Genomic DNA, 22538 nt, shown 5'->3' on the forward strand with positions numbered 1-22538 from the left:
TTGATCCGGACCGTAACTAGGTCTGTCTTAACAGACAGAGAGACTTAAAAGTTGATAAACCCTAACTCTCAAACAGCTGTTCTCGAACCAAAAGTACGATATCGCCGCCATCTAACTTGGAATCTCCTCAGCCGCCGTTCAATTGCTTCGTCTCCACCGGTAAATTGTTGTTTTCCTTTCGCATAATGTCTCTCGTCAAGCTTTGTGTTCCTTCTGTTTTGAACCAGAGTTATTACTTTGGCATCATCAATCATAGATCTGTTTGTTTTGTAGAGACTAGAGAGAAAGAGTAGAGATAGTAACAATGGCTGAAGAAGAAGCTAAGGTAGTGGCTGTGGAGGAACCAAAGGTGATGGCTGTAGAAGAAGAAGCTAAGGGATTGGACTACATACCAGAGGTTATACTTAAGAAGAGGAAGAACAGGGATGAGCTTGCCTTTATCAGGAAGAAGCAACTTGAGTTGGGTAATTTCGGCAAGAAGAAGAAGAAAGTTGCTGATATCAAACGACCTGAAGACTTTGTCCTTGAGTTCAGGGCTAAGGTATTACCTTACTGTTTGAACTTTTGCTCATCGTTTCTGGTCCTAGTCCATTTTATATGAACCTCAAGCTCTTATTATGCTTCTTTAAGACTTTTCTACATCGTAGTACTTGGTTTGTAATCCATGGAACTGATTCATACTGCATCATTCTTTGTAATCTTACTGTTACTTGTTGTGACATTTAGGAAATAGATCTTATCCGGATGAAGCAAAGGGTGAAGAGGCCAAGGGCAACTCCTCCACCAGTAAAATCCAACCTCGTTTTCATCATACGCATTCAAGGGTAATTGGTTTTCTCTATTTATCTTCCTATGGTAGTGTTCTCACCATCCCTCCTCCCTTTTCCTTTTCTGGTGAGCAGTAAGAACGATATGCACACAAAGACCAAGAAGGTTCTTAACAGTATGCAACTAAGGAGCACTTTCACTGGTGTATTTGCCAAAGCAACTGATGGTTTGTTTCAAAAGCTTCTCAAAGTGCAGCCTTACGTCACTTATGGGTACGTAACGAAAATTCATTTCTCAATCGTCCAACATTCCATTTCCCTAGTGATTCTTCGATGAGCTCTGACCACTGTTTGTTGCCATTCTTGAAGGTACCCTAATGGTAAGAGCGTTAAGGACCTCATTTTCAAAAAGGGATACACAATAATAGAAGGCAATCCTGTTCCCCTTACCGACAACAACATTATCGAACAGGTAATAAGTAGCTTCTTATTCAAAGTAAAGGATAGTTTATATCTTAATCATTCTAACTTGTGTTTACCGTAGGCTCTAGGAGAACATGGTATCTTTTGCATAGAAGACATTGTGAATGAGATAGCAAGAGTTGGTGATCATTTCAGAGAGGTTATGAGGTTCTTGGGACCCTTGAAACTCAACAAGCCAGAGGCTGGTGTCTTGCACGGGAAGAAACAAGTTTTCAGCGATGGAGGAGATACTGGAAACCGTGAAGACAAGATCAATGATCTCATCATCAAAATGAATTAGAAGCAGCCAGCAACAATCCATGTGAACCGCTAGCTACTTTTCTATGTTTTCCTTATAAAAAATCTGTATGATGCTAAAAAAACAAATGCTAGTGCAATTTTGCTTAAAAAACATTCTCAAATTTATAGTTATATTGTTTGCTCCAGAGCATACATTACACACATGTGATGCAAACATAGTAACAAAAAAAAAGATGAATCTCAAGATTAGTCTTCTCATAATCATCATTTGCCATCAAGTAGTTTGAGTTTTTCTAGTGGACCAATATAAGTCCATTAACTGACATGGTATAGGCCCAATACACCGGTTAGCTTTGCTTACATGGTTAAATAAATTTGTCGAACCATGAACCCAATTACCATTCCGGTCTAATTCGGTTATCTCTGAATCCACTACTCAAATGTGCAAAGGCTTCGACAATGCTTCTACAAGCTTTCAGAAACACGATGAAATTGGCGTCGAGCTTGTTTCCGAATCAATGGCGACTCTTAGCATCATCACCACAGCTTTATCTACAATCTTTCATCTTCTCGAGAGGTACCTCTTCAATCTCTTCCTCAAAACCTTTGTTTTTCATCCTCCTCTTACCTCTCTCACACACTCTTGTTCAGCCTCCACTACAAAGTCTCCAACTTTGCGTCAATATCGGAACCTTCAGACATCTGTTTCTCCAGTCGTGACTTCAAGCTACTTGCCCACTTCCTACATCACTCAGAAGCAGATTGAAACCCCTTCCTCCCCGGTAAAAAGTTCCCACCTTTGGAGTCCTTGTTTACATCCAAAAGTCTCGAGATTTGGGTTAGGTAAAGGTTTCGACTTTTAACGAAAACGAATGTTGGGTTTTGCAGGAAAAGAAAGGGCCTCCAGTGCAGGAAAGTTTGGGGGCTTTTCAGAAACTCCCCATGGTGATGCCATCAATTGATTTGTACTCTTCTGCTCTCAGGAAGTCCAAAAGAGTTCAACCAACTAAAGGTTGTAATATTGATTCCTTTGTTCAAACATTGACACTCCTTCAAATTCGTTAGCTGAGTCTTGGTCCATTTTGTGGTGTCTCACTCAGGCATAGCTAATATAGCAAAGAGAGAAAGAAATAGAGGTGCGAAACAGCTTGATGCATTCATGAAAGTAAGTTACTTTCCATCCTTTGGTTGAGATTCTGAAATGATTTCTTGTCTTATCAAACTGGTCTTTGTTTGAAAAGGAACTGGCTTTACCATTGAAAGGATACATGGAGAGTTTTCCGAGGAGGAGACTGTTGCATCCTTATGAGCGGTCTCTGATTGAGTTGACACTTGGTGATGGAAAATACGAGGAGGTATCTCTATTTTGCATATGCCCTCTTAACTCATTCTCTCGCATTACCCTGCAACTGACTCTAGCATTGGCTTATAAGTTAAGTTGTTCTTTAGGTGTTAGGAAAGGTTGATGCTTTGAGGAAGAAGGTGTTGTCTGTTGGAAAGGAACATGCTTCTCTCTGTGCTAAGGTCAGACTCCTCAATCCTGTGGAAAATAAGATTATTGTATTTTTCATGTTAGTTGATCTCATATAGGTCTTGATTGGTAACAGCAACACTTAGTGCGTTATAAGCTTCTTAAGAAACCTTTGTTATATCTTATTCTATCATATAAAGGAAAAGATGATAAAGATCTTTTGCTTTTCTTGTTTTTCGTTTGTAGGCATTATCAAAGCGAGAAGCAGAGGATCGGTTGAGCGAAGGTGTGGAGAAGCTTGAATTGGTTTTCCAGCAAGAAGGAAGAGCTGTTGATGATTTGTTAAGCATAGCAAAGGTTCTTTTTCTTTTCCTCTTCCAATGGTTTGACTTAACTCAGAACTGTGTGAATAGAGTTAAGCATCTTGTAGGTTTTGAGAGCTATGCCAGTTGTTGACTTGGAAATGCCAACTCTTTGCCTTGTCGGAGCACCAAACGTTGGAAAATCATCGTTGGTCCGCATTCTTTCAACAGGGAAGCCTGAGGTTTTGCTTTTTGTCCCAACCTTCATATTAGTTTTGATATTAACTTGCATTCCCTTATATGATATTATTTTTGGGTTGTCAGATTTGCAATTATCCTTTCACCACCAGAGGGATTCTGATGGGCCATGTCATTTTGAACTACCAACGGTTTCAGGTTACGTTACTTGCTTTGTTTCGTCTAATCACATTCCTCATGATTTGGATTGTTAATCATTCAAAGACTCATTGCAGGTGACAGACACTCCTGGACTTCTAAGGAGATGTGACGGTAAAGTCTAGTTGCTACATAACACTCTCTTGTGTATGTATTATTTTATGATATATGATTTTTTTTTGGGACATGACAGAGGATAGGAATTAGGGGTGGGCGTTCGGGTACCCGTTCGGGTTCGGGTCGGGTATTTCGGATTTTCGGGTATTTCGGTATAGAGGTCTAGAACCCGTTCGGGTATTTCTGTACTTCGGGTCGGGTTCGGGTATTTTTAGTTCGGATTCGGTTAATTCGGATCGGGTTCGGATATTTAGATTTTGAAAAAAAAAATTAAAATTTTCATTTCTCAAGTTTGTTGTATTTAAAAATATAACTTTTAGTTAACTAATTTTCTATTTTTAATAGATTGAATGGTTAATAGATTTGGACATAACATTTTAAAACTAAAAAGGCATTAATTTAGTTTTTTTTTATGTAAGTTTTTGTTAATTTTTGAAATAAAAAACTTGACATGCATTTTAAGTGATTAACAAATCATTTTTCCGTAATTGTATGTATATCATATGAACTTAAAGTATGTGTAGTATCAATATAAATATTTTATATAAAATGAGAGATATAAACTAGAAATATATGGTTAATTATACATATGTTCGGTTATCTTCGGATATCCATTCGGGTTCGGGTATTATCCGTTCGGGTTCGGGTATCCAATCTCTCCTTATTCAATACCCGTTCGGGTATTTTGCTACTTCGGTTCGGATTTCGGTTCGGGTTTTTCGGATCGGGTTCGGGTGCCACTTCGGATATCGGGTAAAGTGCCCACCCCTAATAGGAATAATCTAGAGAAGCTAACTCTTGCTGTACTCACTCATCTTCCAACCGCGGTTCTATATGTTCATGATCTTACTGGAGAGTGTGGGACTTCACCTTCTGATCAGGTAAGTGTATAACATGTGCATCGTTATCTTAATTTAAATGATCTGAAGAAGACAAACATGTGTGTGAGACAAACAATTGTGTCTGAATAATACTTTACTGATGTATTTGTTTTGAGGGCATTGCAGTTTCAGATTTATAAAGAAATAAAAGAAAGGTTTAAGGATTACCAGTGGATTGATGTTGTGTCCAAATGCGACCTGCTTGGAGGCGGTTCTCCAGTGATGTATGCCAAAGAAGATAGAAGCAATGATGAAGAAGAAATCATTAAGTACAGGGTAACAGGGCCTGATGAAGCATTTCATGTCTCAGTGAAAACAGAACAAGGTCTCAGTGAGGTATGAAAAACCTTACCAGAAATCTTTTCTATTTCCACAAAAAAATGAAAGCAAAGTAAAGAGTGTCTGTTTCTCTACATGGCTTGCAGCTAAAGAGCAAAGTAAAGGAAGTGCTGAGTAATGAGATGGAGAAGATCAAAAGTGGAGTGGTGGGAGTTGATCCAAGTGTTGCTAGTTCTTAGGTAGATAGAGCCATAGAGGTTTTACCTTTTTACTAAAATCCATTTTAAGCTTTGTTACTTGTGAAGATGTATCTTCTGAAAAAGCATCAATTGTTGTTTTATTAATAACAGAATTAAAAGATTATACGTCATAACAAAATATAAATCGTTGATGGATGCTTTGGCATGTTTTTTCCGGATCCTTCTTTTGTTTATAATATGGGACAAAAACTTCAAACACCATAAGAACCTAACATGTTAACTACCCTTGCTAAAACTACTAACTATTTTCTAAACTACGACATCTCCATGTTAGCCAATAATATCATATAATAATAACATCTAAACACCTCATGTTAGCCAATAATATCATATAAAAATAACATCTAAACACGCATGTCACATCTAATAACAGTTGTAACACCTAACACAAAATGTAGTCACAATAATAATGTAATTAGATGTGATGTAGTACCAATTAACATCTAACAACATTTTCATCGCTAACAATTGTTATCTATTCTATTAAAACTGAAGTACAAAATAATATTTGTCTATTTTTTAGTGATTTTTTACAGATTTTTATTTTATTTTTAATTAATTATAACTACTTTATTTATTATATTTTCTAAAGTCAATTACCTTTTGCGTTTATTAAGCTAATTGTCTCTAATATGAATGAGTTGACAAAAAAAAATATTTACTACTAAACGAAATGGGAAATAAATTAAAAATAAGATGTGGAATTTAATTACAAATAAGTAAATAAATATTTCTCTTCTCTTTCTTTCCTAAGTTGTAAAGTTGTAAGAAAATGTTACATTAGCTTGACCTAGAGTGCCTTTGTGCACTCTAGAACTATTCCATAAAATTATCAAAGACAATAATATAAAATTTTATATGATACATCGCATCAAAAAAAGTTAAACAAACTCTTAAAAAACACATTTAACCATTAAAAAAATAAGAGCTAACATATATTATTTTTAAAAAAATAAGTGATAAAGCCTACATGGAAATTAGGTTGACTTTTGTCAATAAATTTATATCATAATTATTTTATTCCATACTATTTAAGTTTTAACAATCGAAGTGTCTTCCCATATCAATAACGGACTACAGTCACGTTTATTGCATATACGATAAAAAAAAACTTTCAGATAAGCAGCTTCATTAAGTTTTTTCTCTAAAACCCGTTGAATAATCTGTAATAACCAATACAACAAAGATCAAATCAAAACGAATATATCTTCAACTACAAAAATAGGAGGAAAACAAAAAATATTTCCAATGAAGTCTTTGTATCTTAAAAACAAAAGAAGTCTGTCGGCTACTGCTGAAACGGGAACACCTAATCTACCTTATTCTATAATAAGACTAGTTTGATATGGCTAATGTGTCATCAATGATGATTATCCTCACGAGCTTCTGTTGTAGAAAAATCATTAGTTTCTCATTATCGTTTTGTCGTATTTTTCTATGATGTAATATGTTTCAAATCAGTTCAATAAAACAAAGTGTTAAAAAAAAAAAAAAAAAAAAAACAAAAACTATTAGAAGAGGGACTCAGCTCAAAGCCACTAGCACGCACATACACAAAATTCCAAAATTTATCAGCTGACGGCTAGACCTAGTAAAGCGTACTGCTTCACACTCTCGGGATTAAGAAAAAGTGTTTCATATAATCGTGTAATCATACAAATATAGTAATTAATCTCCAAAACACCAATCATAATCGAGTCACCACGTTATATATTACGTGCGACTCCTCATCTACCACCTAATTGCTCTCCTCTCCTCTCCTCTCCTCTCCTCTTTGTCACTGTCATCACATTTCTCTTTCGCCCCTCTCCTCGCCGCGATCCTCGTAAGTCTCTTCCTTTCCTCTACCAACTCTTTTCTTAACTTTCTTACGGTATCATCTCTCTCACGACCTGCATTGTGCTTTTTAGGGTTTTGATTCTCTCAACTATTCCTCAAATCATGTTAAAAGTTTTCATCTTTAGGTTGTGTATGTTCAAAATCTTGCTCCTTTGCTTCTTAATCTGTAAGCTCTTTGTTACAGGATGGATAACAGTTCTGAGTCTGAGTCAGAGGTCAGCGAGTCCGAGATTGCTGACTACTCTGAGAAGCCTTACAAGCAACTGAGAGACGGAGAGCTGAAGGTTAAGCTAAAGGTAGACACTTTCAAGTGCCCTTTTTGCTCCGGTAAGAAGAAGCAGCACTACAAGTACAAGGAGCTCCTCGCTCACGCCACTGGTGTCTCCAAAGGATCCGCCGCTAGAAACTGTAAGCAGAAAGCTAATCACTTGGCCTTGTCGAAGTACCTCAAGAACGAGCTTGCTGGCGACGCTGAGCCCCCGCGGCTTCAGCTTACAGTGTACTCTGCCAACCAGAGCCAAGCTGTTGTGAGTGACATGTATGTCTGGCCTTGGATGGGGATTGTCATCAGCCCTTTGAGGGGAAACGATGACAAGAGTCTGCTTCTTGATTCGGCGTATTGGTTGAAGAAGCTTGCGAGGTTTAACCCTCTTGAGGTGAAGACCATTTGGGTTGAGGAGGATTCTGCAGTTGCTGTGGTTCCTAGGTTCAACGGTGGTATGGATGGGTTCACGAGTGTTACGGAGCTTGAGAAGGAGTACGAGGTGAAGCGGTGCGGGAAGAAGGACTGGAGTTATAAGACAGGAGACTGGAGGTTCAAGACTTATGGGTGGTGCGCGCGTGGGGATGATTACAACTGCCAAGGGTCGATAGCTGAGTACCTGTCGACGGTGGGGAAGCTGAGAAGCTTCTCTGATATCTCCAAGGAGGAAATGCAGAAATCGAGTATCGTTGTGGATGATCTAGCTGATAAAATTGCTAAGAAGAATGAGGATTATAACCAGGTCCAGTACAAGTACAACGAGCAGATCATCTCTCTGCAGAGGGTTCTCAGGCAGAAAGAGGAGCTGGACCAAACTTATAAAGAAGGTTTGTTACTGAAAAGTTGGTTGATCTCGGCTTTGAGTTTTAGGTTTGTGACTCTTGTTTTTATTTCCAGAAACAAAAAGGATGCAGGAGATTTCGCAGCGCAATGTCTACAGGATCTTACAAGAGAAAGAGATGCTGAGCAAGAAACTGGAGTATAGGATGAAGGATTTGGATGCTTGGTCCAAAGAATTGGACAAGAAACAAGCGTTAACTGAACTGGAGAGACAAAAGCTTGAGGAAGAGAAGAAGAAGGTAATAGTTAGTTAGTCATTATAGTATACTTATGTTTTCCAGGGTACTGATGATCTTTGTGTTTTGTCTTTGTTGTGATAGAACGATGCGGTGAACTCCTCTCTTCAGTTAGCTTCACTGGAGCAGAAAAGGACGGATGATCGTGTACTGACACTTGTGGAAGAACACAAGGTATGTTTTCAGTAACTGGCTCAAACTAGATTGCGTCAGTTTGTGTTCTGAAGATTTTGAAAACTACTCTTTTTCTGAATTCAGAGGAAAAAAGACGAGGCATTGAACAAGATCCGTCAGCTAGAGGAGGAGTTGAACAACAAGCAGAAACTTCAGATGGAGATTCAAGAGCTGAAAGGGAAGCTGAAAGTCATGAAGCATAGGGAAGATGAAGATGATGAGGACGTTAAGAAGAAAATGAAAAAGATGAATGAGGAGCTAGAGGAGAAGTGCTCTGAGTTGCAAGATCTGGAGGATACTAACTCGGCCCTCATGATCAAAGAAAGGGAAAGCAATGATGAGATACAAGAAGCACGTCAAGAGTTGATTGGGGTATGTACTTTAAATGCTTCCTTGTTCTTGGTTGCTGGTATACTATGTGAGAGTGTGATTTGGTGACGTGCTCAAACACGCCAATTTGTTGAGAAATGAGGAATCTGTATGGTGAGTGATTGAGAGGGTTGTTGAATGAGTGTTTGCTTGTAAATCTGTTCTTTTTATTTCCAGGGATTGAGTGGATTGTTGAGTGATCGAACCAACATCAGAATAAAGCGGTTGGGGGAACTCGATGAAAAGCCATTCTTGAAAGCATGCAAGAAAAGATTCAAAGGTGAAGAAGCTGAGGTGCAGTACGCCATTCTTTGCTCAAAATGGCAGGAAACCCTCAAGGATTCAGGATGGTATCCATTCAAACGCGTGGGGACTGAAGACAAAATGAAGGTTAGTTATGTCTCATTGTTCCATCGAGATTCCTCCACACTGTCTCTATGTTCCAGTTTTATGAATCTTCATCTTCCACTGGTGCAGGAAGTGGTGGATGAAGAAGATGAGCAGCTTAAGAGCCTGAGAGAAGAGTGGGGTGAAGAAGTGTTGGAGGCAGTGAAGACAGCACTGGAGGAGCTGAATGAGCATAACCCAAGTGGGAGGTACTCAGTCCCAGCACTGTGGAATTTTAAAGAGAAAAGAAAAGCTACACTCAAAGAAGTGATCGAATACATGACGCTGCAGATCAAGAATCTCAAGAATCTCAAACGCAAAAGAAAGGGATAAGGTAACTCAAATTTATTGAATTCCTAAAGTTTTTGCAGCAGTGTCTCCTCATTGATCTTGGCAACTGAATCTCTCTCGGTTAAAGACATAAAGTGGAGTCTCTAGTAGCATCATTGCATCAGAGTTGGGCTTGTACAGAATAATAAATGTAATCAAGTGGTCGTGTTCTTGTGTTGCAGGAAGCAGAGACGCTGGAGGAAGAATGAAAACGTGGTCTTTTTATTAGGAAATTGATAATTTATGAACCGATGTTGTTTCCAACGATCAATAATGTTCTTACAGTTTCACGGTGCATTTGTCAGTGTTTTAGACTACAGTTTATAAAAGTCCTGGCAGTTAAATTTATTTATTTCCTATAAATATTATAGCTAATTTATTAGTTAATTTTTAGTGACTTACGCCGATTTAATACTTAACGTTTTAGAAAATTGTTTTTGTTTTCTCTTCTGAGGTCAATGGTGATAAACAAAAACTAAATCTAGTTTTAAGACCCATCAACTACTTCTTTTCTCTTCTTTAAAAAAAAAACTAAATTTTAATCCGCACATAATACGAATTTTGGGTTCATTATTTAAACTTATATGAAAATAATTATCAAAAATATTGTTTAAAGTTTTGTTTATAGAAAATCGATTATACAAATAGTATGTTAACGAAATATATACCTTAGCCGCAAAAGTATAGTATAACAACTAATACGCTATACAAATTTGGCTAAGTTCTATGTTTTACCAAAATATTTTTTAAAAGATAATAGTGGAATTTTTGTAAATCATATAAACGCAAAAGCTTATTCTATATTAAGATTCTAAATGATCGGTTAGATTACAAATCATTGTATAATAATAATTAGAAGGGTTTATTTTAACTAAATCGTTAAAAAATTATAGTAAAAAAAACAGTCGATAATTTTTTTTTATTTTAATTAATTAGATGAAAATAATTATCAAAAATGTTGTTTAAAGTTTTGTTTATAGAAAATCTCTTTTACAAATAGTATTTACCAGGTATATACCTTAGCCGCATAAGTATAGTATAATTAATATGCCATATTTTGACCCCCAAAAAAATAATATGCTATACAAATTTGGCTAAGTTTTGTATTTTACAAAAATATTTTTAATAGATAAATAATTTGAAAGATTAACGATAGTGTAATTTTCGTAAATCACATATATGTAAAATGATTGGTTAGATTAAAAAGTATTGTATAATAACAATTAGTAAAGTCTATTTTAATTAGACCGTTATATTTTTATTTTATATTTCGAAAACAGTCGATTTTATCTTAATACATTAGATGTAAAAGGTAAAAGAAACAATTATGGAAACAAATGGATGATTCAAACAGAATCTCAGATGTTGATTGAAAACGAAAGAAACCAAAATTTTCACAAATTAAAATGAATTTTGAGTTAGTGGTGGTATATATACAAAGTTTGTTTTGCATGTTTAGCACACACCGCTTAACCTCACAAGTCAAGAACACCACCACCATTCGAAACCTCTCTGAAGCGTTGCGTCTCTAGGGTTTATCCAGGGTTTGTTCTTCTTCTCTAACAGAAGAAGAAGAACTAATGGCTTCTTCCATTGTTGGATTAACCGATCTTGCAAGATCACTCATCGACGCTGGAAACAGACTTCTCAAACCTCCTCCTTCAGCTGACGAGCTTCTTGCTCTTCTCAACGTACGTCTCCTTCTCTTCGATTCCTTCCAATCAAAATCGTGTCTTTCTTCCTTTGTTATGTTGGGTTCTACAAATTACGATTAGGGTTTCTCTTCCTTGCTGATAAGGGAACCTCGGATGTTGATTTCACCTCGTTGTTTGGTCAAAGCTTGGTCCTTTTTGGGTTAAAGGCGAAACCTTTTTCCATTGAAACTCTAATTTCAAGTTGTTTCCTGCGTTAGGAAACTGAGTCTCTGCTTAGAGATGTGGGGCAAGGCCAGCCCTTGTCAATGCAACACGCTCTGATCCCATCCAAGAATGCTTTGGTGTCAAGTGGACTCTTGACACATCCTGACTCCGAGGTTAGAGTCTCGCTTGCGTCATGCTTAACCGAGATCGTGAGGATAACTGCTCCTCGAGCTCCTTACGGTGATGATCAAATGAAGGTAAACAACAACACTCTCTTCATCTCTCTCTCTGTAATGCTTTGTTGAAACTCTGCTTCGTACAGGAGATCTTTCGCTTGACGGTTGAAGCTTTTGAGAAGTTAGCTGATGCATCCTCCTCTCGCAGCTATGGGAAAGCTGAGTTTGTTCTTGATATTGTATCAAGGCTCAACTCTTGCTTGGTCATGTTGGACTTGGAGTGTGATGACCTCGTTCTACAAATGTTTCGCATCTTCTTGAGAGTCATAAGGTAACTCTCGCAGTATCTGAGAAACTCTTTAGATCGTTATACTGAATTGCCTTTTTTGTTTATTAGATCTGATCATCCTTCGGTGGTGCCTTCTTCGATGGAGATGATAATGATTACAGTTATAGATGAAACCGATGAAGTATCCAAGGATTTGATGGATACTCTATTAACTAGCGTCAAGAAGGAAAACAAGGTAAGGCTTTTTCCTGTTTCAAGCTAGCTCTCTCAGCGTCAACTAACTTGGGGATATGTTTTAGAATGTTTCACCAATGTCTTGGAGTCTTGCGGAGAAGGTTCTTAGTAGATGCGCCCGTACACTTCAACCGTACATCATCAAAGCTTTGAAGTCTACAGGGACCAGCTTTGATTTGTATTCTCCAGTTGTTTCCTCTATATGCCAGACTGTTTTTGAAACTCCTAAAGTCCACAATGCAGTTAACACCAAAGATAATGAGGTGTGTTCATTGTACAGTTTCAGCGTCTTTTAACAGTGTCATTTTTAACGAATTAGCTTGTGATCTAGGACAAATTGGGCTCCAAGAGACCTGCGAGGGAAGGAACAATACGAATCAGTGGGAGTGACAAAGTAAGAAAGGGACACAGTTTGAAGCAAGAAGTGCAGTGTGAAGGTAAAGATGCAGAAACAGATTTAAGGATTAGAGGGAAGAGAGGAAGGAAACCCAATTCATTGATGAATCCTGAGGAAGGTTATGATATTGATTGGCTTTCAGGGAAAATAGATGCATTGAAGACATGTTCAAACAAAAAGCTTATTAGAGCATCACCATCATCACTTGGAAAGGTGGCTGCCAGGAAAACACCTCCGGCTCTGACTGGTTCAGTTAAACGAAGCCGAGTTAGTATTTGTGAGAGTGATCATGATTCAGATTCTCCTTCTTCATCGGAAGAAGATGAGAGAAAGATTAACAGTTCAAGCAAGAAGAAGAAGAAGCCAGTATTTAAACCTAAGGGTGTGAACTCCAGCGGGAAAAGATCATCAGCTCGCTCAGATACTAAGAAGAAGAAGAAGGTTTCTCAAGTTGCTATGTCGCCTTCTGTCCCCATTATTAGCCTTTTGATTTTAACATATGATTGATGAATGTATTATCTTATTTTTCAGAAGTCTTATACGGATGAATTTGGGGAGGGTTTGGTCGGTCAGAGAGTTAATATCTGGTGGCCGCTCGACAAGACGTAAGTGTTATATGAAAGTGGAAGATTCTTGTTCCTTAAGTGTACATTAATCATTGCTTTTTCACTGTTGCAGTTTTTATGGAGGCGTCATAATGTCTTATTGTAGTAGTAAGAAGAAGCATCTGGTGAGAAACCATCTTTGTTCCTCATATCAGTAGCATGCGTGTTGCTTAGTTGATATTATATGGAATGTTTGTTCCCCCTCAGGTATTATATACTGATGGAGTAACAGAACAGCTTAATCTCATTAAAGAACGCTGGGAGTTACTTGAGGATCTCACTTCTTCTGCCAGTGAGGTACTACTGAGTTTCTATTTCTTTTTTTTTACGAAAGAAAGTGTAATGGCAATGCTTAATGATTGATTCCTTTATTGATCAGCAGGATATGGAGAGTGATCTAGTCAAGAAAAGCGGAAACACTAGTCCCTCAGCTATAAGGTGTGTGGACTAGTTGCTAGAATTCTAGTTATTTTGACTCCTTTCTTCTGAATGATGTGGCGTGTATGTTTATGGTGATAGATCCTCCAGTAGACCATTTGTGAAGAAGGATTCCGGGAAAGCAAGAGAAGCAAAGAATCTCAAATCGTTGAATGCCGAAACTGACAGAAGAGAAGAGCAGGAAGATGTGGACAGTCAAAGCGAGGATGAATATTATAATAGTGAGAAGCAAGAACAGTCCAGAAACAAAAGTGCTGAGAGCTTGAAAGTGGCTGATAGAGAAGAGAAGGAAGATCCAAGGTCAGAGACTGAGAGTGAAAGAGAAGGCTCGGAGTCAAAAGAGCCCAAGTGGAGAGAAACAGAGAATACGGGGGACGAAGCAGAAGAGGTTGATGATGATAAAGTGAGAAGCACAAGGTTGCGTGAGACTGAGAAAGACGCTGATGAAGATAGAGAGTCTTGAAACTGGAGTTTATACTTAGGGCATTGTGAGCAAAAATCATTTTTAGATAGATTCTTTCTGATTATAGACTCTCTGTATTTTTTTTCTTTGTTACACACGAGATTGTTTTTTGAACTAGTTTGAGAGATATGGCATCACCTGGTTTATGTTTTGTCAAGAGAGTTTCTGACATTTGTATTTTAGAAAGCATGATCGGTGTTAGTAATAACAATCTAATGGTTATGACTTGTGAGCTACGTTTTGATAGAGAAACGACTCTGGAAATCGTCTATGTATATTAATTACATTCAATAGTCTTGGATCGGACACGGTTTGAATGAGACACTGCCACTCATCTTGTTCAATTCATATAAACGTGTGGTCTTTACGTCATCTATCGGCGCCGTTTACATGAACCCTAACCGTGACCCTCAAGCCATAGTCGACTAAAGTTGTTGGAGTGATCTTGATTTCTGCAAACACACAAAGGTATATTTTTATCTAATGATTCTTCAAACCCACCGACTAAACCATGTGACCTACTAGCTCTATGTTTACATATGACCATAATCAAACGTGTGTAATAAGTTTACCTATTTAGCCCTAAAACCTCAGTTTCTAAACCATAACCTTTTTGGCCTTGTAGAACTGGTATTGCTATGGTAACGTGGTGGCGGAATGGGAGACGCAAAAGGCGAAAGGTGTAGACTAGGTGGTGCTAAATCCGGTTCTAGTTCTCGGAAGCCGGAACACCGCTCCAGTCAGCGGTCAACGCTAGTTTAGTCCATATCCTCAAGTACCTCACTGGCTCAGCCAAGAGGCCCAAGACCTATGCTAACTTGACTCAGGTCTATGTGGACGTCCATAACGTGGCTCTAGGACATGTTATGGTCAACGACACCCAACGCCTGAGGCCGTTGCATCTTTTCCAGAAATGAAATTTATAAATATCAGTTGGAATATAAAAGGGACATGAGTGGTATTTTGGTATTGTGACTTTTGACTATTTATCCCGTATAATATTTTAAAAAATTCTTCGCCTACTCCAAAGTTTGGTCTCTAGTATCATGACTTGTAATTTGGCTTGTTCAGTGATTAGTAATTTAGTACGCTACCTTTAGAGTGATACACAAGAAATCGTATCCACATTTAGTTATGTTTTGAGTTTTTAATTCGCTTAGCCTAGGTGTTCGGACGAGAAGAATGCGAGGGCAAAGCCTTACAAGTTCACTATACAAGAGCTTGCAAGAGAAAGGCCATCTTCCTCTTCCTCAAGATTCGAACCAAAACAACGTCATAGTCGAATCCTTGAATATGATACCATTACCAACCATAGATTCTGATCATACCTACATAAAATATTTATTCTAAGGTGATACGTCTGATTTGACCAAGTTATTTGTTTAATCTTGATTAATTATATATAGAGCTGATTGCTTTCTTTTTGTAATTGAGAATATGTCACTCTTATATGTATTATATAATAGTGGAAGCAGTAATCTTATTATCCGATGTCACTGTAACGTTATCCTTACATAAACGCAAGAGAACATGATTAAGAAAAAAAGAGAAAAAGACAAACCAATTATAAGAAGGTGTACAAACCCTTTCATTATAGCACAACCAAAAGGTCTCTGTGGAGTTGGTTCAGGACCAGTTTTATTGGAATCAAAAGTTTTATAATGATTGAAATACAACTCAATCAACATCGGACGTAGAAAGTTTGCCATGCAACTGCATATCGACAATGTCTTGTCTTGGAAGTGTCTCCACAGTTTGTGAGTTTGTTGATGCAAGAAGAGGAATAGCTTTCCTGTTTCTCCGAAAGACAAGATAAGCTATGGAGGCTAAGTAGATAGCAATGCCTGAGAACCCAAGAATTCCACAGAAGACAACAAGGCCAAGCTTCATGTGACTATGGACAAGTAGTTTAATGAAACTGCTTACTAGATAGTATATGTTTATTCCCATGATTAAACCACCAATGACCCAAGTCAAAGCTGAAACCTGTTAGAACAAATAAAGTTAAGGGAGATGAAGGTTTAGTGAAAATGTGTTTGATAGTTACATACCGCCATTGGGTTTACGTATGAACCCATCTTCATTTTGCAGCTAGTGAATTTGAGAAGAGGAACTAACGCAAACGGGAGCTCAAAGGATAAGATCATCTGCTTAAAGTTTGTTCAGTCAATTTGATATGGTGTAGTAAGTCATATAGTATATGATTAGAGATGAGATATGATTGTTTTACCGAGGCAATGATGATTAACTTTCCAGCTCCAGATGAACCACCAATGATAGCAACGATTAGACTAGGGATAATAGCTAAGCATCTTGTTAGGAAGTTTCTGAGCCATGGCTCGAGTCTTAGGTCAAGAAACCCTTGCATTACGTATTGTCCAGCGTAAGTTCCTGTTATCGTTGAGCTCTGCCCTGAAGCAAGAAGTGCTATGGCGAATAGCTTTGAGCTCCATTTACCAACAACGTTCTGTTTCAAAACAGATGAAGCAAAATAAACATTAATGTTTTTAAAGAAACAAAAGACGTGGCGAGCAAGCAACTTACCGTAGCAGAAACGAAGCCTTGTTTAAGTCCAAATCCTCACATTTAGCTCGGTCTTCAGGGCTTAAGTCCGGAGCATTACAAACAGCACCACTTACTGATATTACAGAGACGTTAATGAGAAAGGCCACCGTTAGAGCCAATCCGCTTTCTATCAAATAGAATCTACAAGCCTCCTTGATACCCGTAGCTGAACGTGGGATCTTTCTTGAGAGAACTAAGGCAGAGTGAAGGAAGAGATTGTGCCTGTGGTGAAAGATACGGTCGTATAAAGAAAATTTTCTTATGAAGATGGGTGAATAGAGAGAGAGTGAGCTTACGGCATAACCATGGCCCCAAGCAAAGAGATTGCAAGACCCGTTGCACCGTTTCCTTTGAGTTGGGGAACAAAGAGACCATGCAGGACTTCTCTTGGGTCTGGCTTTGAGTAGTGGAGCTCAACGAAGAAGCATATAGCAATGGTGAACACAAGAAATGCAATCAAGAACTCCAACTTTCTCACCTGTAGACAAACATCATCAGAGTTGACCATACACATAGCACCTTGAAATAAAAAATGATAGTCAAAAGGCATACCCCATATTGTTGAAGTGCTAGAAGCATCAGTGTACTTAAGCCGGTCAGAAGAACACCAATCCAAACCGGTATGTGAAAGAGCATGTTCAGAGCAAAAGCTGTACCGATTACTATAAAATGAAACAAGTGATGGCAATTAGCACTAACTGAGATATTTGATTAGAGAAATGAAGTGAAGAGTAAAGAAAGTTGGTGCCTTCAGGGATGTCACAAGCGACTACTGCAATTTCAGCAACAACCCATAACAAAAAGTTCGGAACTTTGGAGTATTCGGCTCTACAATGCTCAGCTAAGTGTTTTCAAGTGACCATATAAGAAAAATTTAGCAAACTTAATGTATAAAACTTAAAAGCAAAGAGTGATTTGAAAGAGTGTTAACCTGTGACAACACCAAGATTTGCAGCCAGAGATTGAATCACCAAAGCAGCACAAGAAGCCACCAATATGATCCAAAGTAACTGTTGTTTAAAGATTAAAAACAAAAAAATTGGAACTATAAGGTGAGCAAGCGAACATAGGGAAGTGAAACATTGGCTTATGACCTACGTTGCATGGAAGCTTCATCGGACGTCCGCTTCCCGCTTCGGAACCGGAATCGGAATCAGAACCTTATGGAAGCTTACGGAATCTCGCTTACAAAACGCTTCTAAAATATTCTCTTTAAAAACACATTGGAAGCTTACGATTCCGTTTTGGAATTACGCTTCCATTTAAAAAAAAAACACAATGTCTTATATCAATAAGAATATAAAATTATAGTTTTTAATTTATATATAATCCAAATTTTAATAGTATTGAATAGAGAGAATAGAAATATACAAATATTAAAACTAATACTATAAATTATCTTTATGCATTGAGGTTTTTATTAAAGATAAATCATGTATTCAAATATATTATGTCAATTAATTATAAAGATTTACAAAAATATAATATTATTTATTTATTTTAATTTATGTATATTTTCACAGTTTAAATATGAAGTCATTTCAAAATTATTATAAATGAATAAATGCTTTATTTTAAATTTAAATCATATAATTTTTGTTTTTATATTTTTAAAAATAATCTTACATATCTATATATATTCCAATTTTTAATTTTTAGTCTTACATATATATATATATATGGATACGCTTCCAACACGTATCCGCTTCCTAATTTTTTTAAAAATCTCGCTTCTTCGTTTCCATACGCTTCCGCTTCCACGTATCCGCTTCCGTTTCCATGTAACATAGCTTATGACTTCTAAATTTTAAGAGACAATTTACAAAAATATAGATCCCCTAAATTGTTTAAATTAATTATTTTTAATTACAATCTTTACTAAATTACTTATAGCTCCCCCGAAATATCAAAACCTGCACAATATATACGTACCTCATACTTGTATTGTGCTCCTGATTGCAGATCAGTCTCAACTGCAAAAAAAAAAAAAAAAGAAACAGTGATCATCTATAATTATAATGAAACTGATATAGCAAAATGAATTGGCTCTATGATAGGATCTTACAGTTTCCAGGATCAATATATGCGATTGAAACAAGAAAGCCAGGGCCTAAGTAAGCAAAGAAATTCTTCCAACTCTTCTTCTGCAAATATATTTGAAAGAAAGTTATTGATTAATACAACAATAAGATCCTCTCATTGTGTGTTTAAGTCTCGATACGTTGTTGACTCTAACAGCTACTTGACTCGGAAACTGTGACTGGAATTGATTTAGTTCGTTTAAATAGTAAAATATTAAAACATACTCTCTCCATTTAAAAAAAAATGTATATTCTAGATAAAAAATTTGTTTCATAAACATATATTTTTTATATTTTCAATACATTTTTGTTAACTAATAATGAAATTGTGAAGTTCAAAAATATTAATTGCATTTTTTAAAGTTTTATTGGTTTAAAAATATAAGAAATGTAGAATTACAAAATTATGTATTTATAACTAATTTTAATATGTTTTACTAAAAACATGTATTATTTTGAAACGGAAAGAGTATAAAGCGAACACGTGTGAGTTTTGCAAAAGATGTGAAAAACAAAAACCGTGTTTTTCAAGAACAGAATCTAAAACTTGGTGATTGAGTTGTGATTATGAACAGAATCTAAACCATGTTTTTCAAGAACCAAACCTCGGGAACAATAATCTGATTAGGGTCAGAGTTGTCGATGAGTGGAGCGTCGGAGAAGCTGCTGTTGCCACCGTTATTCGAAATGAATTGAGGACGTTCAGATGCTGAAGCTGCCATGGTCGTCTCTCTTCTTAGTAATCTCTTTGTTAATGGTTTTGACTATGAGAACACGAGAAACTATATATAGAGACTGGTGGACTTAATTAGTGAATAATTTAAGTGTGTGAACCCAAAAAACCTCCGAATAGAAAAAACAAGAAAAAGGTGTGAGAGTATCTCTTAACTAAAAAGAGGAGAGTTTAATTAAAGGTTGTGACTGGCTGGAGTTTAGTTTTGTTGGGTCCTCAAAGTGCATTAGAGTCGATTTATTTTGTGTTTTTCTCTCAGTTTTGTTATTGATCCAATCCAACAAAATCACAGGAAATTTTGCATAATAAATAAAAAATATTTTAATATTGATTTGTTATGGTATTACAATTGTAAAAAATATTAAATGAATGATTGTACAATTGATCATACTATGTATATTTTAAAGATTCAGCTCATATGTTTTTTTTTTTTGATAAAGGGCTTCAGCTCATATGTTGCTGACAAAAAAAGAAAGATTCAGTTCATTGAAACCAAGAGACTAAAAAGATTGTCACAATAATATAAGATTAAAATTGTAAAAAATAATTAAATTTTTTGTAGATAAGCTAAAGAAATCAACTGGAAAGTCTTAGATTATATCCGATCAAGAGTCTTTAGTTATAGGAGTTGACTTGAGACAATCAGTATAAAATAATTTGTATAAGGGTAACGATTGGATCTCAGCGACTCGATCAAGGTGCGATTGGATCTCAGCGACTCGATCAAGGTGGGTCCCAGTCACTTTCAGTCTGGTTCCATAGATTCTCTGTAACAGTGTAATTGGATTTGGATGGCTTTCACTTGAACCGTAATCAACATTTATATTTCTATTGTTGTTATTGGCACCATCATGACAATATACTTCTATATATATATATTTCTATGAATAATAGTAAGTAGAGTAAAAAGGGGAAAATATTTTTTTGACTTGATTGGTCTGTTATTAGTGAACCACAGACTAAATTAGTTTTTGGAGTAAGAAGTTGCACTAGAATTAATGACTACATACGTTCACAACCAATAGCACCAATATAAAATAAGAAAATTTAATTTACTTGGACATAAATTTCGATTGTGTTTATGTCTTTATGAGAGAACAAAACAATATTTGTTAATAGAGTTAAGAAGAAATCAACCGTTTGTGACGCAGGTGAACATATTTTCGTATATATTTTGTATATTGTTATATTTTATAAAATGATTTAATATATTTTTTAATTTATTTTGTACTTGATAAATATTTTTATGTTTGATAATATAGTCCGTAAAACTGCAACTTTTTAAAAAATCATAAAATAATCCGGTCTACCATATAATCATATAATACAAACATTCTTTAATTTAAGCATTTTATTTTTATCTAGTAAAATTATAATGATATAATGTATAATATTATACTTATAGAATATTTATTTAATAAATGAAATTTAACTAGTATTTTAAGTATTATTTTATGTATATAATTATTTTTATTTGTTATTTGATATATTTTTAACGATGATATATAAATATTTGTAATCAATAAATATATGATAAAATTGGCCTAATTTAAAGTCTTTTTTTGTTGTCAAGGCCTAATTTAAAGTCTATCCAATCAAGATACTAAAGTCTTCTACCTCAATTATGGCTTTTAGCTATATACATGGAAGTTGACTCAGGTATAGATTGGTTCTTATCTTATTCATGGTGCAGTTATTTTAATGCATTGAAAAATATATAGAGAGAAAGAATCTACCAGTGTAGAATCATCAAGCATATAATATGAAATGATCGCACCAACCTATTAAGTACATATATGATAGAGACAATATGTATGTATGTGTGTATAGTATTGATGTGTGTATATATATATATATATATTGATTTTGGAGATTCTACGGGTGTAGGTACATATGAAATGATGGCGACGGTAATGTGGCAAGATGCATGCAGTAACTAGATAAAGACGGGGATTTTTTTACTGGTATGCATGAGTTATAGAGCTGGGACTGGATAAGTGCGTTGTTGTAAAATATGGGCTTTGAATTATGACTTATAGAGATTGGACTCTTAGTGAGATGTGAGAGTATATGGGTTTGGTTCAAACAACTGATAGATATGGGTTTGGGGACAGAAGTATTTGGTTAATCAATGATTCTCCTAGATTCTCAAGCACTGTTAGAAGCATGCTTCGGCTGAAGCAAGATCTTCAACCCTTCCTACACTGCAGTGTCAGGGATGGTAACAGGGCCTTGTTCTGGTACGACAATTGGACGGACCTGGGTCCATTACATCTCCTATTTGGTTCGTCGGGTCCTAGGACTCTAAGGATACCTCTCAACGCTACTGTGGTTCAGGCAGTACGCAGTGGTCATTGGAATCTTCCTCCGGCACGTTCTGAGCTTGCGGTAACACTTCAGATTATCTTGTCTACGTTGTCGGTTCCCTCTGCAGTAAACGGTGGCGATGTTTATTTGTGGAGGATTCAGTCTGGTGGTTTTGGTCCGTCTTTCTCTTCCCGGGTAACTTGGGAAAGGTTCGAGCTCCTAGTCCTTTAGTTGACTGGCACTCCGTCGTTTGGTTCAAAGAGGAAATCCCTCGATGTTCTTTTATTTCTTGGACTGTTTTCCTTGGAAGGCTACCCACTAGAGACCGTTTGATTTCTTGGGGACTATATGTTCCACCAGGTTGTGTTCTTTGCTCTAATGTTGATGAATCTATTTCTCATCTCTTCTTTGAATGTTCTTTTGCGGTTGCTACTTGGACTCGTTTTTGTGGCAGGTTCATGACGTCTCCTCCCCTGTCTCTACCAGCACTCGTTGACTTGTGCCAGCAACTCCAGGGCTCTCATACTCCCCGAGCAGTAGCAGTTCTGAAGCTCCTCAATCAAGTCATCATCTACTCCCTTTGGCGAGAGCGTAATGCTCGTATCTTCAAAGGCTCATCTTCGACTCAAGAGGCTTTCTTCAGAGTGGTTGACCGTGTAATGAGAGATAGGCTCCTGTCTTTGTCTCGACCTACTGTCACTGCTCCATTGCCTTCTTTGCTAGAGTTGTATTTTTGGTTCCTTTCCTTTTTCAGTTAA

The 22538-nt window shown here is 36.6% G+C and overlaps 5 protein-coding genes and 1 pseudogene across 10 annotated transcripts; 5 read left to right on the top strand and 1 right to left on the bottom strand.

Moving 5' to 3' along the window:
• LOC106353381 (60S ribosomal protein L7-1) lies at positions 1 to 1675 on the top strand. Its single transcript, XM_013793130.3, has 6 exons — positions 1 to 159; positions 274 to 541; positions 727 to 824; positions 903 to 1040; positions 1137 to 1239; positions 1312 to 1675. Exons 2-6 carry the CDS (start codon positions 305 to 307, stop codon positions 1528 to 1530), a joined length of 795 nt encoding a protein of 264 aa, XP_013648584.1. The 5' UTR covers positions 1 to 159; positions 274 to 304; the 3' UTR covers positions 1531 to 1675.
• A 234-nt stretch (positions 1676 to 1909) lies between these two features.
• LOC106353382 (GTP-binding protein 4-like) lies at positions 1910 to 5356 on the top strand. 2 transcript variants are annotated; one of them, XM_048735714.1, is made up of 14 exons: positions 1910 to 2067; positions 2142 to 2272; positions 2379 to 2502; positions 2591 to 2655; positions 2732 to 2845; positions 2940 to 3014; positions 3208 to 3318; positions 3392 to 3505; positions 3588 to 3659; positions 3737 to 3773; positions 3853 to 3859; positions 4552 to 4657; positions 4784 to 4993; positions 5083 to 5356. In XM_048735714.1, exons 1-14 carry the CDS (start codon positions 1950 to 1952, stop codon positions 5173 to 5175), a joined length of 1377 nt encoding a protein of 458 aa, XP_048591671.1. In that variant the 5' UTR covers positions 1910 to 1949; the 3' UTR covers positions 5176 to 5356. The 2 variants fall into 2 exon arrangements, with proteins under 2 accessions (XP_048591671.1, XP_048591672.1); XM_048735715.1 differs by having other exon boundaries at positions 1935 to 2063; positions 2138 to 2272.
• Positions 5357 to 6809: 1453 nt separating this feature from the next.
• LOC106353383 (factor of DNA methylation 5) lies at positions 6810 to 9981 on the top strand. Of its 4 annotated transcripts, none has more exons than XM_013793132.3 (8): positions 6810 to 7021; positions 7220 to 8124; positions 8195 to 8376; positions 8458 to 8547; positions 8632 to 8919; positions 9094 to 9306; positions 9394 to 9637; positions 9816 to 9981. In XM_013793132.3, the coding sequence occupies exons 2-7, from the start codon at positions 7221 to 7223 to the stop codon at positions 9634 to 9636; spliced, it is 1920 nt and encodes a 639-aa protein (XP_013648586.2). In that variant the 5' UTR covers positions 6810 to 7021; position 7220; the 3' UTR covers position 9637; positions 9816 to 9981. The 4 variants fall into 4 exon arrangements, with proteins under 4 accessions (XP_013648586.2, XP_048591673.1, XP_048591674.1 ...); XM_048735716.1 differs by having other exon boundaries at positions 6941 to 7028; XM_048735717.1 differs by having other exon boundaries at positions 6952 to 7024; positions 7218 to 8124.
• An 862-nt stretch (positions 9982 to 10843) lies between these two features.
• Positions 10844 to 14322, top strand: LOC106356898 (sister chromatid cohesion protein PDS5 homolog D-like). 2 transcript variants are annotated; one of them, XM_022688967.2, is made up of 12 exons: positions 10846 to 11324; positions 11546 to 11749; positions 11815 to 11999; positions 12066 to 12192; positions 12257 to 12454; positions 12523 to 12628; positions 12731 to 13029; positions 13120 to 13193; positions 13267 to 13318; positions 13401 to 13490; positions 13573 to 13631; positions 13713 to 14322. In XM_022688967.2, the coding sequence occupies exons 1-12, from the start codon at positions 11214 to 11216 to the stop codon at positions 14092 to 14094; spliced, it is 1887 nt and encodes a 628-aa protein (XP_022544688.2). In that variant the 5' UTR covers positions 10846 to 11213; the 3' UTR covers positions 14095 to 14322. The 2 variants fall into 2 exon arrangements, with proteins under 2 accessions (XP_022544687.2, XP_022544688.2); XM_022688966.2 differs by having other exon boundaries at positions 10844 to 11324; positions 12523 to 13029.
• A 1229-nt stretch (positions 14323 to 15551) lies between these two features.
• LOC106356899 lies at positions 15552 to 20647 on the bottom strand (annotated as a pseudogene).
• Positions 20648 to 21543: 896 nt separating this feature from the next.
• Positions 21544 to 22538, top strand: LOC106355663. Its single transcript, XM_013795570.2, has 2 exons — positions 21544 to 21989; positions 22235 to 22538. Exons 1-2 carry the CDS (start codon positions 21544 to 21546, stop codon positions 22536 to 22538), a joined length of 750 nt encoding a protein of 249 aa, XP_013651024.2.

This window comes from Brassica napus, chromosome A7 (assembly GCF_020379485.1).
Source record: "Brassica napus cultivar Da-Ae chromosome A7, Da-Ae, whole genome shotgun sequence".
Lineage (NCBI taxonomy): Eukaryota > Viridiplantae > Streptophyta > Magnoliopsida > Brassicales > Brassicaceae > Brassica > Brassica napus.